This window comes from Capsaspora owczarzaki (assembly GCF_000151315.2).
Source record: "Capsaspora owczarzaki ATCC 30864 unplaced genomic scaffold supercont2.5, whole genome shotgun sequence".
NCBI classification, from domain to species: Eukaryota; class Filasterea; order Ministeriida; family Capsasporidae; genus Capsaspora; species Capsaspora owczarzaki.
Genome location: NW_011887296.1, coordinates 1,235,848 through 1,250,795, shown reverse-complemented (window position 1 = coordinate 1,250,795; position 14,948 = coordinate 1,235,848). Strand labels below are relative to the sequence as shown.

General features: G+C 52.1%; 2 protein-coding genes across 3 annotated transcripts; one reads left to right on the top strand and one right to left on the bottom strand.

The window, feature by feature from the left end:
• Positions 1-1,545: 1,545 nt before the first annotated feature.
• CAOG_03819 (hypothetical protein) lies at positions 1,546-7,034 on the top strand. Its single transcript, XM_004363490.2, has 5 exons — positions 1,546-1,591; positions 3,503-4,581; positions 5,014-5,958; positions 6,068-6,185; positions 6,295-7,034. The coding sequence occupies exons 2-5, from the start codon at positions 3,599-3,601 to the stop codon at positions 6,673-6,675; spliced, it is 2,427 nt and encodes an 808-aa protein (XP_004363547.2). The 5' UTR covers positions 1,546-1,591; positions 3,503-3,598; the 3' UTR covers positions 6,676-7,034.
• Positions 7,035-7,294: 260 nt separating this feature from the next.
• On the bottom strand, positions 7,295-14,387 carry CAOG_03818 (the record flags this gene model as incomplete). Of its 2 annotated transcripts, none has more annotated exons than XM_004363489.2 (5): positions 14,146-14,387; positions 12,476-12,633; positions 11,901-11,981; positions 9,130-10,154; positions 7,295-9,070 (listed from the first exon to the last, which is right to left on the bottom strand). In XM_004363489.2, exons 1-5 carry the CDS (start codon positions 14,355-14,357, stop codon positions 7,295-7,297), a joined length of 3,252 nt encoding a protein of 1,083 aa, XP_004363546.2. In that variant the 5' UTR covers positions 14,358-14,387. The 2 variants fall into 2 exon arrangements, with proteins under 2 accessions (XP_004363546.2, XP_011270321.1); XM_011272019.1 differs by lacking the exon at positions 14,146-14,387 and adding an exon at positions 13,203-13,272.
• Between the last annotated feature and the right edge of the window lie 561 nt (positions 14,388-14,948).

Sequence of the window (14,948 nt, the reverse complement as noted above, 5' to 3'; positions counted from 1 at the left end):
GGCAGACCATCCCGCGTTGCGAAGGTTTGCTCAAATCTTCCGCAGTTTTTTCCGCATCACCCCGCACTTTTCGCGCCCGTCTCCGCTTCCTCAATGGCGCCCCCTTCCCGCTCCCTCCGCATTTCGCCCTACCACTTGCCGCTGCAATCCGTCCGCACTTCTTCCGCTTGGAGGTGGGGACGCGGGAGGATGACAAGATATGGGAAAACAATAAACGCATGGAAGAACGGAATCGACGGCGAATTCGTCACCAGCGACCAGTCGCTCAGCGCAGAGATGACCCACCGCCACCGACTCAGCAGTGAAAATCGCACAAAGTTGCGTGCTATGAAGAGTGGAAATTGAAAACAGACAGACATCGACGCTGCTGCTCATTGACGGTGCAACCAAACTTGCAATCCAAGCTCAGTCTTACTTCTTTTGAATCAGATTGGCGATGTTGGAGCTCAGGCGATTGCTCAGGCACTCAAATTTAATACGACGGTGACTAGTCTCTTGTGAATAAATTGTTTGACCAGTGCGTCAAGTCCGTCCAATGCGTGCAGAAACCGCTGAATGAGGAGAAGAGCGATCCTTCTTCTCGGTTTTGCAGCAAATCCAACAAGCCTCGCGCACTTGCACACATTGTGACTTTGGATGAGCGTCCCTGAAAAGCACCAAGCAATAGAACCAGAACGCCGTCGAAAAGCAAGTCATTCCGACCACCGAAACGGCCGTCCGTCGTCTGTCGATCGTGCTGATTTGGATTGGATTTTGTCGCTTGGTTTTTCAAAGCATCGGAATCTCCGTCGCGTTACGATCCCATTCTGACCAAAAAACCGAGTCATAATCGACCGAGGATCGCTCATGTGCGTCGCACATTCTCATTCTCAAATTTGACTCACAGCATTCCCATCGCGTTTTCGGTTTGACACTGGTTTCGATTTTGGCTGATTCTTCCTCCCATCGGGACCAAACATGACAGGGACGCCAACTCACTAACACAGCACAGGGGGGAATCTGCCATCCCCGAATTTCTTGTCGGACGGCTTGACACATCGGGCGTGTGCTCGCTTGGGCTTCTGTGAAGCATGACTGTCCAATGAAAAAAAAAAACGCATCGCAGCGGTTTGTGCGTTTTCGCCTGGTCGCTCTCGGCCACCTCAACGTGATTGGTGTTGTCAAAAGCAAAGACAAAGGTGTTTTTTGCCAGCTCATCACACAGCAAGAAGATCGATCGACACAGTTTGTTTGCTTCAGCACTCCGAAAAAAACCAAAAAATCTCAATAAAAAAAAAACCTCACACATTTCCGCCCGATTTTGGCAGGTGCGATTTGGATTGTTGCAAGGTTTTGTGGCATACTGCTGCTGCTGCTGTATCTGCCTTCCTCTCCCATGTGTGAAATGAATGGTTCATCACAAGAATAAAATACCTGTGCCATGACGAACGAGCGCGGCGTCACTCAAACAGCCGATTCGATTTTCAACCCGAGCGCAGTCAGTTTTTATCCATCAAATTTTTTGTTTCATTTTTTTTTTTTTTTTCACCTCGGATTTCGGATTTTGGATTTTTTTTTCGTTCGGGTTGCATCTTTTCTGCCGCTATTGCAGGTCAGTCATCGCATTGGTACCAACAACGCATCCATTCGTCTGCCTCCATCCTCCTCCCCGTCGAAACCCTCGTCCACGCGGTCTGCAGCAAAACTAGGTGAAGGAGGGGCGAAAAAACGAGAGCGGGGCTAGAACTTTTTGTTTCAAAACGAAAAACTGTTTCACATTGCATCAACGAAAAATAAATAAAAAAATTGTTGCGCTTCGACCGCGGTTGACTCTTTTTGTTTGTTGATTGTGTTCGCTTTTCGAGCAATGCCCACTGCTGCTGCTGCTGCTGCTGCAGTGCCACGGTGAAGCGCAAGTCGCGCCTGCTGGATTTCGGGGCAGTGTGCGCTGTGCGTCATCGCCTCCCGCGTGGACCTTTGTGACCCGCGTTTGGTCTGGTCCAGGCGACTTTTTGGGCTTGGAACCTACCGTTCCAGACTTGTTTTTGGCCTAGCGGGCATTTTTTGATGCTTTTTTTTGCTTCACGTTTTTTTTTTATTTATTTCCCGTTTAATTGTTATTTTTGGGCGTTGGCTGGCGCTTGCATTGCAAATTTGATTTTTTCGCGCCTGGCTGCGGCTAGCGTTTTCATAGTGTTTCACTCGTCTAGTTTTCCCGCCTAGCCGGCGGTCTAGTTTTTATTCTTGTTTCGGTGGGTTTTTTCGCTTGCTGGCCCCGCCTCTCCCCTTCTTTGGTCCTCGTCCCCTTCCCCCCACCCCCACCCCCCAACACGTCAACCACCCCACAGCCGCTGCAATGCTTGCACAAACGGCTGTTGAAGTACGATCGTCAGAGTGCGACAAAACAAGAGGGAGTTTTTTTGGTGTGTGCTTTTTTTATGCGTTATTTTTGTTTCAATCGGAAGCGATCAACCAACCAGCGTGAAACAATCTCGTACCTTCTTTTTGTTTTTCTCCCCCGCCCCTTTCCCGCATCGATCTGCGCCTTTGGATCTGCGCCTTTTGGATCTGTGCTGGATCTGGTGGCTTTTCAAACGCGGGAAGATTGAGATGGCACGTGTTTAGTGAGGGCATGAAGGGGCATCGCAGTCGCACTGGGAACCCGCAAGAGAGGCAGGTGTCCTGAGTCACTCGCTATGGCCGAAATGCTACCTGTCATTTCGGTTTTGGTTTGTTTACGGATTGTCGGTCCTTTTTTTGGTCGTTGTTTAATTCGCTTTTCTGCTGCGGCTCTTCTCCATTCCTCCGCCATCTCTCTCAGTTCCTCCTGAGCTCTCTGCGCCCCAGAACCCTTTTTGTCGTGCTCTTTCGACAATCGCGGGGAAGGCGGGTTTCGAGATGCGTGACTCTGTGATTGCATTCTTCGGCTTTTTCTTTTTTTTTTCTTTTTTTCTTTTTTCTTTTTTTTTTTCTTTTTTTTTTTTGTTTCGAATCGCATGGATTGCATGTGCGCTTTTCGGTCTTTGTTGTGCGCTTTCGTCTTGGCGCCGCTCTCTTGGACGATGCCGTTCAGTGACAAACAGTTGTGAGAGCAGAAGCGGCATTTGTGCTGGCTCATACAAATCGAAGGACACAAACCTCGAAAGCGTATCAAAACGAATCAATAAAAAATCCATGAAGAGCGGCAAAGCAGCGATCATGCATCAAAAAAAACGCAGTTTCGCCCTCATCCATTCTCCCTCGCATCCTATCTCTCAGTTCTTTGCTCTCTTCTCTTCTCCCTTCATCTGATCTCGTTCTGAGTTGTCGTTGCTTTTGGTCATTTTCATTGTAGCTCATTCGTTGATTTCGTTTTTGTTTTTGTTTTGATTTTTTTTTTTTTTCGGTTTTTTGTTTTTTTGTTTTTATCTCGTTTTTTTTTTTTTTTTTTTTTTCTACTGTCGATCGGTTGATTTTTTTTTTCTCCTTCTCCTTCTTCGTTGTTTCCTTTTCTCTCCAAACGCTTTGTATTTGTCATTCGCAGACGCCTTCTTGACCGACTCTCGCACAATCAGCAGCCTCAGCAGCAACAACAAAACAAGAAAGCGAACTGTTTTCTTTTTCTTTTTTTTTGTCGGGAATGCACGAATTCGGCTCAACTGCCTCCTCATCCACGGGAGCATTTTCATCATCATCATCAGCATCATCATCATCATGTTCATCATCATCATCATCAGCATCAGCATCGTCAGTCGTAGTCGTCGGATCGCGCGCTCGAAAGATGCTCGGCTCGGGGCTGTCGTCGCTGTCCATGCCGCCGCATTCGACCTCCTGCGCCGCGCAGGCGTACGACGACAACGGCCCGAAATCGGCCTCGTCCATTCGCTCGGACGGCTCGACGGCATCGTCGCTGTTCTCGACCCCGCTGTCGGACTCGTCGTCGTCGTTCTCGAGCGACCTCGACATGAGCAGCAGCGGCAGGGTCACTCCGCGAACGGCGCCGATTCTCGAGCAGGACGAGCTCAACACGTCGTACTCGTCCATGGCGTCGGTCTCGTCGTCGACGTCTTCGTTGTCGGCGTCATCGGGCGGCGTTGCAACCATCCTGGCCCTCCAGCACGCAGCATCATCATCATCCTCGGCAGCAGCAGCAGTGCCCCCACGGCGACGGGCGGCTGAGCGCAACAGCCTGAATTCGAACTGTTTGAGCTCGTCGGCGCCGTCCTCCAACCGCGGCGGCGGCTGCCTGTCTCGCAGCATCAGCTACCAGGCGTTGTCCTTTGGCCCGCGGTCGGTCAGCCGCAACGGCACAACAAGCGGGTCGGAGGCAGAGCTGCTCTCGCCCGATCTTGTCGGCCAAATCGCCGGTCATAGCCACAACATTTTCTCCTTCGGCAGCCGATCGGTCTCCTCGAGCCACAGCCACAGCAACCTGCCAACCACGAGCAGCAGCCTCAGCGACCACGACCGCGACAGCCACGGTGGCAGCACCAACAGCATTGGTGGCGGAGCGTCGTCGCCATTCGCGCTGGCGGAGGTGGAAGCGTACACGGCAACGCGTCGCCGCAGCCTCAGCGTCTGCCCCCGCTCTGCCTCTGTTCCTCCGACCTCCCTGTTTGCGCAGTAAGTTTTTTTCTTTTTTTCAACCATAGCGTTTCTGCTTTTTCTTTACTTTTGTGCCTCTTCTCGCTCTTTTCTCTCTCTCTCGCTCTCTTTCTCTCTCTCTCTCTCTCTCTCTCTCTCTCTTTGAGCTGCATTGAGTTGATTCAATCGCTTTTTTTTTTCTTTTTGTTTTTATTTACTTGTTGGCTTTAATTGATAAACAGCAAACTGTTTTGTTTTGTTGTTTACGAGTTTTTTTTGTTTATCAGTTTTTTTGTTTATCAGTTTTTCGATTTATTCGTTTTCGTGTTTTTTTTTCTTTGTTTTTTCTTTGTTTTTTTATTTGTAGCTTTTTCTTTGAATTCAACTTTTCGCTTTCAATAACAACAACAACAACAACAAAAATCCTTTTCGTTCGCTAACAATCATCGTCGTTGTTTGCTATGATGACAGGCACGGTGCTGTGTCACCCATGCAGCAGCGCACAGAGTCGCCGCGCCCGATGACCTCGGAGCCGGCCGAGACGGCCAAGCGAGTCGGCGCGCGTCGGTACTCGCAGACGTTCGCGTCCGAGGAAGGACGCAACAAGCGCCATTTGTCGTTCAGCCACAACGATCTGGCCTCTGACTTGTGCAGCGCGGTCGCCACCAGCCCCGCCACGGTCTCAGAGCTGGCCGATCTCGGACTGGCACGGCTGGAAGCAAACCCTGCCGACCTGCGTCCCATGACGCAGGAGGAGATTTTCTCCTCCGAGCCATTCGGCAGCCCCGTGCGTCACGGCTTGTACCCCGTGCTGGAGAGCTCCTTTTCGGCAGCGTCCACCCCGGCACTGGGCCGCGTGTTGACGTCGTCGGGAGCAGCAACGCCGGTGACGGATTTGACCTCCCGCGTTAGCTCGCTCTTTGTGGCTCCTCGTGGCTTGGCGCCCGCTCCAATGGCCGTGGATGACGAAACTGCCGACGACAACAACGCGGCGCTGCCGGCTGTGCCCGAGGATGTGCACTTCCAGGCCAACGTCCCTGATAATCTCATCGACTTTCAGGCACTCGACCCGCTGGCCGACCGCGTGTTGCTGTCCACCAGCTACGGCAGCGGCTGTCAAGCAACCCCTGAAAACTCGGACAGCTACATGATCTCTCCGGGGCAAGCCGCCCAGATTATCAACGACTTCAACCGAGGCTTCAGCGAGTACAATCATCTGATTGTCGTTGATTGCCGCTTTGCCTTCGAGTACAAGGGTGGACACATTGACGGCGCCATCAACTGCGATGTCTCCGTGTCCACTGCAGTGGACAGCTTGCTCAACCAGCTCTTCCCGGTCGACAGCCGCCCTTATGCATACAAGGATGTCTGCCTGCTCTTCCATTGCGAGTTTTCGCAAAAACGTGCGCCCCAAGTGTAAGTAGGCCCCCCCCCCTTTTTTTTTTCCGTGTGTGTGCTGATTGTCTCGTCCGTGACGAGTTTTTTTCTGACTTTGCATGCTTGTTTTCTTGCTCTGTTTTTTCAGGTTTACAAAGATGCGCGATCGCGATCGCGCGCTCCACGAGTGGCCCAGTCTTCGCTTCCCCTCGGCATTCGTGGTTACGGGTGGCTACAAGGCGATTTACACCGAGTTTCAGCAAACAGTAAGTCGCGACGAGCTGTGTTGTAAGGCGGGTGAGGGGGGTAATTTTAATGCGGAAAAAAATGCTCACTTTGAATATTGTTTTCTTTCATTCCTACTTTGACTCTTAGGGTCTTTGCAATCCCGACAGCTACCGTCCCATGCTTCATGACGACTATGGGCGGCATCTGGCTGTATGCGAACCTCGGTGGAAGCAACTGTCGCACAACCAAGAATTCAAGCGTCATCACTCGCTCACACAAGCCCCGCAAGTCCACACGCCCGTCCTGAGTCGTGCAAGGTCTGCGCCAGTGTGCTCGAATGACGATTCTACGCTCAGCAGCAGCAGCGAGGGCGATGACGATCCGCCCCCTGTGACCCGAACGGCGAGCTCTGCTCGCGTTCTGTTCGATGACAATGAAAACCCGTTCCCGATGGCTTTGCCGAAGGCTGACTCGTTCCATGAGTCCCATCCAACTCGGGTGCTTCACGAGCGCAATGCCAACCATTGAGGTTGTTTTTGAATTATTTTTTCTTCCTTTTTTGACGAAGCGGGTGCCCCTCACTTTGTCTCCCCCCCCCCACATCTCCTCTCTCCCGTCGATTAATTCGTTTCTACTTTTTTTTTCCCTTGCTTTTGTTAATTTTGATTGTTCTTGCCTCTTTTTGCCTGGTGTTGCACCCCAGGTTTTGTGAGACTGGCTCTCATTTCTTAATACTCTTGTTGATTCGTTGTTGCCGTTAGTAGCTGGCTTATTTCAGCCCGCCGTTTTTCCTTGTTCTTTTCCTACCGACCCACCACCACCACCACCACCACTGTGTGGCCTCGTGTGCGTCAAAATACATTTTGAGATTTCAAAAGTCAATTTGCAACAATGTTTTTGTTTCAAAAAATTTACTTTGTCTTGAGAACCAATCCCAACTACGAATATCATATCAAAATAACAACAAAAACCAACCCAAAAACAAAACACAAAACAACAAAAAAAAAACAGCAGTCCAACAAGGCAGAACAAACACAACAACGACGACGACCGAAATGTCCTGTAAAATACAACAGATGGAAAGAGAGAAAGAGAGTGGGCCCTCCCCTTTTTCCTCCTCCATCCTCCTTTTCTTCTTTTTCTTCTTTTATGGCTTCATGGTGCTCGAGGAGCTAGCGGGGGCAGGCGGAGGCGGATTGTTCTTGCGAGCAAGCTTGGTGAGCTCGTCCATGTTGGGGCAAACATAGGCCGACTCGAGATACGATTGAAGCTCGGGCTTTGGCACAATCCAGCTGTAAGGGCGGTTGGCAAGCTTGTCCAGCCAGTCCACGCGACGGGCAATGGTGCGACACTTGTCAAAGTTGACCCGTCCGTCCTGGAAGAAGGTGTCGTTACCGTCATTCAAAAAGACCAAGTCTTTCAGATGCAGTGGCAGGAAGGGCAGGAGCGGCGTGGTGGTCTTCTCCTTTTGGTGAATGAAGGTGCGGTAGGCACGCATGTTGCGCGAGGGATTCATGAGGTTTTCCACCTCCTGCAGAGGCGCCAAGTACTTTTTGGGCACGAGTTCCCATGCTTTCTTGAGCTTTTGCACGGGCTGGAAGTTCAGCGCACCATAGATGGCAAAGCACGTGTAAATGTTGTCGAGCGCAAGGCAGTGGCTCAAGGCTTGCAAGAAGAGCTGGATGAGTTTGGCCTGCTCCTTGAGGGTTTCGTTCTCGCTCAGCGAGCAAATTTCCGTGGCAATCCAGAACGTCTCCTTTTCCAGGCGGTTGACAAAGGCGTCAAGATGAGAGGTGCCGGTTTGGTTTGTGCTGGCCTTGAGCTGCTCCTTGCGGCTCTTGCTCGGCCACAAGTAGTTGATGTAATCGTTGCGGCTGATGCGGGAGAAAATGTGGTGGTCATAATACGTCAGCTGCTCGGCCAGCTCCTTGGGCTCCATTTCGATAACAATTTTAGGAAGCATCTTGGACAGCTTGGTGGAGGTGCGCTTGAGAAGCTCCGAGGCATCCTCGCCCTGCAGCTTTCGCTCCTCCCACCGCTGACGCTGCTGCTGAACGGCATTGTTGATGGACTGGTAGTACGCCGTGTATTCGCCTTCGCGCAGGCCGTTCAGGAAGGTGTGCACCTGCTCTTGCAGCACGGGGTCCTCCTCGACGTCCATCCAGTGGTGTTTCATCCAGTGCAGAATCATGGTCAGCACCTTGGGCCGAGTGGACGACTTGAGCTTGAGCGTGGACGAACCTGTTGCAGACATGCCAAAAATGTCGGTTTGCGAGCCGCCAACAGCCGACGTCATCGTTGCAGAAGCGTCGCTGACGCTCTCGACCGAGCCGGCGCTTTGCAATGGCGGCTGGCCATCTGGGCCGGCAGCCGCGATTTGGGCGGCGGCCCCAGCGTTACCAGTGCCCTTGAACTTGGCGACGAGCGCCTCGAACAGGACGATGGGCTTGAGGAAGCTCTTGTACGTAAGGAAGAAGGTGTCCGAGTAGTCCACGTCCTTGTCAATGTCTTCCGTCATGCAGTCAATGAGACGCTCAAAGGTCGCCGTCATCACGAGCACTTCGTCGCGATCTGTGCGGTATGTGATTTGCGTCTCGGGGTTGGTGTAGGTGAACTCTGCGCCGGGGGCCACAATTCGGGGCAGCGACTCAAAGTCCATGGTCGCCGCGGGCGTTGTGCCAGGAATAAAGTCTTTGGAACGAGCCGTGCCAGACCCTGACGTCAAATCCAGCGCGCCAGCCGACGACTTGCGACCCTTGCTGGTGTTGGCTCGGAAGAGGAACTTGCGCCCGCTGTTCGGCGAGCCTCCCGTGCCGGTGGACGTGGTCGAGGCCGCGGCCCGCGCCGCCAGGGCTGGTTTTGTACTCGAAGGTTGCCTCTGCGCTGCCCGCGTCTGCTGCTGCTGCTGCTGCCTGCTGTGGTACTGGCAAGGCGCTACTGCTGTTGCTGGGCTGGAGGACGGGACTGCCATCGTTGCTATACGTGGGGTGGACAATGGGTGTGTTGTAGCTGGGGCTGCTGCTGCTGGAAGGTGAGGATGCTGGCCGTGACGGTGCCGCTTGGGCTAGTGCGGCCAGTCGGGCTTCCGAGCGGTTCGAGCCCGAGGTCGCTGAGCGACGGCTGCGAGAGGGAGCTGAGCGAGTTGGAGCGGGAGGAGGAAGACTTTCGTCGGAAGAAGGACGAGAGACCGCGGCGTTCCCGCTTGCTAACGCTGTCTGTGCCGCTCAGAGTGCTATTTGGGGATGATCCTGCTGACGAAGTTGGGGACGACTTGTCAGACCCAGGGTCGGGGCTAGTGGGGGATTCGCTGCCGTCCTGGCTATTGACGCGCGTGGCAGTTTGGTTGCTAATCGAGTGTGATCGCACAAGTCGACCACGCTGGGGCTCGCTCACGGCCTCGGCAGTGGCCAAGTTGCGCACAGGCGAGGCTGGCAAGCCCGTGCTGTCAAACACTGTCGAGTCCTCGTGGATGCTCCTTCGCGCGGCCATGGCCGCCTGTGCAGAGTACGAATCGCGTCTGGCAATGTGTTTGCGCAGCATCGGAGGCGAGCCCGGTGTCGATCCGGTGCGAGATGCAGCAGCAGCGGCGGCAGCAGCAGCAGCAGGAGAGGCTGTTGCCACTGTGGCATCGGCAGCGGCGGTCGCATTTGAGACTGGTGTGCTGTTATTGGCTGACGAGGAGGAGGAGGAGGAGGAGGAGGAGGAGGAGGCTGCCTCCGCGCTTGCCTGGGCGGCGTCGGCTGCAGCGCCAGTCTGCTCATCGACGGCAGTGTCTGAGAGTGAGCGCGGCGACATGGATTCAGCAGAAAGCGTCCGTTTCGGCAGCGACAGGGCAGAGCTGGATGCGAATGAGGCGGTCAGCGGGGCGGACGGCGGTGGTGTCGGGATGCCTGTCAATGATTGGCGTCCGGCTGCGGCTGCGGCTGCGGCGGCTGTGGTTGTGTTGATGGTAAGGCAGCTGCCAGACGGCGAGATGGGCGACGTTGGCGGAAGTTGCGATGAAGTAACTGCTCCAAAAAAATGAAGAAAAAAAATAAAGAAAAATAATAAAATAATAAAAATAAAAATAAAAAGATAAAATAAAAAAATAAAGTGAGTCAACAACAATAACAACAACAACAAGAAAAAACCGCTTTTTCACCACTGAAGCGTAAGCAACAAGAACCAGTTCAAAACTGATGAAGGGAAAGAGAGAGAGAGAGTGAGGGAGGGAGAGGGAGGGAGGGAGGGAGGGCATGAGGGGTGGAATAAACCAACTGAAGAGAGTGGTTTGTGATCAAACAAACAACAATACCGCAGTTTAAAAAAAAAAAAAAAAAAAAAGTCAATGAAAAATAGCAACAATCATAAACAGAAAAAAAAAAAAAAAAAAAAAACTCAAACGAGCGGGGTTTTGGAGTTGGCAAACGAAGAGCTCATCGCGTGCAGCTTGTTGAGCGAATGAAGCCACCCCAGAGAGACAGGGAGAGAGAGAGAGGACGAGGGGAGGGGAAGCAGAGCAGGAGAGAACGGTTGAAAGGAGAAAAAAAAACAAGGAATGAAAAAAAAAAAAAAAAAACAAAGAGGTGGAATTTTTCGCAAGCAACAGCAGTCGAAGTGCTGCTGCTTCAGAACGCAGCAAGGGTGTCACTGAGGCGTGTGGTGAGCTGCATGTGTGGTGCGACCGCTGCAGCCGCACAGGGACGAAGGAGACGGGGGAACAAACAAATTCCACCACCAAAACAACAACAAAAAAATATTGTTGAAAAATTGAAATAAAAAAACCCCTCACACGACCGCTGGCTCCCTGTCCCGCTCGGTCCCCGACTCTCGCTGTCCACCCGCTCTGTTAAAGGAGGACTTTGGCTAGTGCTTGCTGGTGAAGCAGTCGCACGGAGGCGAGGCAGGAGGACGTCGTCGGAGAAGGAAGCAACGGACGGAGCGAGAAAACACCCTCTCACTGCGCTTTCAGGCAAGAAAGCATAGAGAGTATCCGGAAAAAACGCCCGAAACGAAAAACCCCATACCAAGCGCAAGGTACCAAATGGTACACAACAAGAAACGCACCGAACGAAAAAAAAAAAAGTAAAAATAAAAAAAAATAGAATGGTTGCCCAAGCGACTTGACTTCAAAAAAAGCATGTCGATGCATGAACGCATTCACGAAAAATGAGAACGACGAAAGACAAATAGCGTGGAAGAACAGTCCTCCACAGGAGCAGAAACGAAGCAGAGACGAGAAGAACGGAAGCAATCAACACGACTCATCGGATTTTGCTGTTGCTCGGGAGTCACAGCCCGCTGACAACGCCCGTGGGCCACATGCCACTCCAATACATACACTGACACGGGCAGGAATGAAAAGCGTGTAAACACAAGAGACAACAGAAAAAATTCGCCGAAACAAAAAGGAGTCGGCCGAGAACCTCCACATTTCGCTATTCCACTCCCAACTGCGCTCGCAGCAAACCACGAGGCGACACCCATGACAAAGGTCGTGTGCATCAAGAAGGAGCAGCCCTCGCGACGGCATGGAATGAGCCAGAGGCTTTTTTGCTCGAAACCTCAGATCAAAATCGCTGCGGTTTCAGATACCAATAGCGGCAATTCCAAGCCCCACCCCCGTGTGAACACAGGACGCTCCGCCAATCACTTCACGGCATGGTGCAATGCAAAAGCAAACCAGGAAACCAAAGAATGTGCACGTCGCAAGAGAGAGAGAGAGAGAGAGAGAGACCGACAGTGCGAGAGAGAACCGCACGACAACAACCTACCGCATGCATGGAAATCGGCGCCGTCCAATCCGACAAGTACTTGGTGTAGGTCAAAATCGGACATGATTGGCACGCTGTCGGCTGTGAGAGGAGGGACCGGCATTGTTTTCAAAGACAAACAATGCAGGCAGGAGATTCAATCAGAATTCAATTCAGAATTTTTGAAGAGTGAGCTTTGTTGGTACTGAAAATGAATTGGGGATGGTGCGAGAACACAAATGGCACACGAGAGTGCGATGGTGGACTGCCAAGACAGGTTCACGTTGTGTGTGAACTTGGAGGCGAAATACATCCAAAATCCAAAGAAAAAAAAGTGCAACCCAATCCGTATCTCCGTTCCTCGGGTCAACGTGTGCGCAATAGCAGTGCAACGTCAGCTGTAATCCAAGAGTCACTCGGTAGGATGTTGGAGCGGAACGGACAGAAAACTGCGCCAAGTGCGAAGATGGAGTTTTGGTGCGAAGAGACACTTGTCCGACACGTGCGGGAAAGTTTCCAACGAGTGTCGCCGTTGCGTTACGTTTGGGTGGGAGCGGTGTGGTTTTCCCCTCTTCCGGGGGGGGGGGTGCACGTACCTGGGTTGAGGGTGCTTGAAATGCTGAGTGCGAGGCCATCGAGCGGCAGTGATGGAACGTATAGCAAGGCGAAACGATTGAGCAACCCTTCCAATGTCGCTGTGGTCGCTGAAATCTCGATCTGGATGCTGCGCGCCGGATCTAGGACGGGCAGGCCACTGTGCATGTTGGCGGGAGATGGGTAATGTCGAACGATCGAAATGTCAACCAAGCAAAAGATCCATCAGACTTGGAAGTGAGTGACAGAGGACACCAAGCAAGTACAAGATAAGTGCATGAACGTGAGAGATGCATGAGGTAAAAGAGGTAAAAGCAGCCCGAGCGGGGATGAAATATCAGCTGACGGCACATGTGTCCGAGCGAGAAGAAAAACATCCAGACGGAATGTTCAATCTCGAAGATCATCGCAATGGCGTTCAAAGGGGGGGGGGGCAATGGAGAACCGAACGAAAAGCCAGGATGATGCATTTCAGAGACGGCATTCATTTTTGAATCAGCAACGTGTGGAGAGGTCAAGGGGGGTGGAGGGGGTGGAAGAGGTTAATAGGACAAGATAACGGCATCAAAAAGCGCCACGCGGGGGCTCTTTGTTGTCACTCGTTCGCTCTCGGATTGGCTTCGACATGCTCCAAAAAGCAGATCAGAAGAGCAAGACCAGTGTGATTGAGGTAGGAGACCCCAAGCGAGCACTCAGCCATGTAAAGGTGTCAACTGCACATTCACTCACGTGTGTCACACTGGAGCCCCCTACCACGCACGCACACTCTCTGACTGGAATGACGATGCCGAAAACGGGCACTGAAGCACCACAAGCAACAGCAAACAGTCTGATTGGTTGCATGGGTGGCAGAGCGAGAGGCACCACGCGATTAGTGTAAATCAAGTAAGCAGCGGCAATTATTGCTTCTTTTTGGCTTCCATGTTGTTGTCGGACATTCCTTCGCTTCTCTAGTAGATGGACTACGATACTGATGTGTGTGCCATTCATAGCGTGGTTGGGGTCTGCTACCCAAACATCCTCCGCAAAGAAAGAAAGGAGCAGAATCGCCCCCCAAAAACACCTATTGAGCACGATTGGAACGCAGTGTGACTGACACACACTCATTGGCTGCCGTCGTCTGAGACAGCCCGCAGCACAATCGTCCCGCAACAGAGAACAGCAAGAGAACAGCAAGAGAACAGAGAGAAGAGAGGAGAGCATGGCAAACGACCGTGTTGTAATGCAAAGATCGATGCTCAAGTCGAAGGCGTGGTTGGATCACAAAAAGAAACAGGATCACAAAAGAACAAAAAAACAAATTCCATCGTGGCGGGTCAAGGCAAAAAAAAAAAAAAATAATAAAAAAATGTTGGAAAAACAAAAAGAACAGAGAAGGGGAGCGGGGTGTTTGAAGCTGGGATGGTGAGAGTGTTGAGAGAGAGAGAAGAGAGCAGAGAGAAGGGAGGAGAGACAGACAGAGCAAAACGGAAGAGCAGAACAAAAAGGGCGTGGAACGCAAATCCCATTCGATCGCTTTTTTTTTTTTTTTGGCCTCTGTTCGCTTCTGTCCATCCTCGCCACCCCATCGACAGACACGTATGAATGAAACAAAATGAACGGAGGCGATCGCCAAAAGTAGGAAGACGCGAATGTGCGAGAGAGCGAGAGAGAGCAAGAGCAATGTTCACACCTGGACGCAACGAGGGACGGACTGCGGCGATGCTGAACGGTGACGCGAGAGGTCTGCCCGCTGATGCCGCGCTTGAGCGTCGACTGGGTCACGGCGAAATCAACTCCGTCTGCACCCCCTGCAATGGCTGCCTCTTCCATCCGCGCCTTGGCTATCGCGGCCACGGCAGCGTCTTGGCTCGCCTTTCGCTTGCTCTTTGGCGACGAAACCATGCTGTTGGATGAAAAAAAAAAAAAATAGAAAAAAACAAATAGACTGCCCTTATTGCTGTAAGATCCAGATCAAAGCAGCAGTTGAGTCAGGATGGATGAGCAATAGAGGTGGAGTCATGGTGAAGGATGAAGGATGATCATGGTTGACACACGACGGTCGACAAGCGGCGAGTGGAAAGCGGATGGAGAGGATCTTGAAAACGGATCTTTGGATCTGTCTGCGTGACGCCGGAGTCACCCACGGCGAACGGCAAAGTCAGCACCCCCTCCGACCCGACCCGGACGCACATGTCGCGTGGACAGGAAGCAATCTGCAAGACGGAACACATCAGCGCACGCGAAGAGTCAGAGAGAGGAAGGCAGAGAGAGTCAGACAGCAAAGGAGGTGGGAAAGGGAAAGCGAAAAACCAATCCGCAAGATTCGCATCCGCTTGAGAACATTCAAAACACTGCATGACAACAGTGACAAACAGCGAAAACAACCACAATGAGCAACACGGCAGAGGGGGGGGGGGAAACAGAGCAAACAGAATCAATGGGACGATGGCTGGGAGTCCAACAGCCCGAGAGAGAACGAGAACAGCCAAAGTT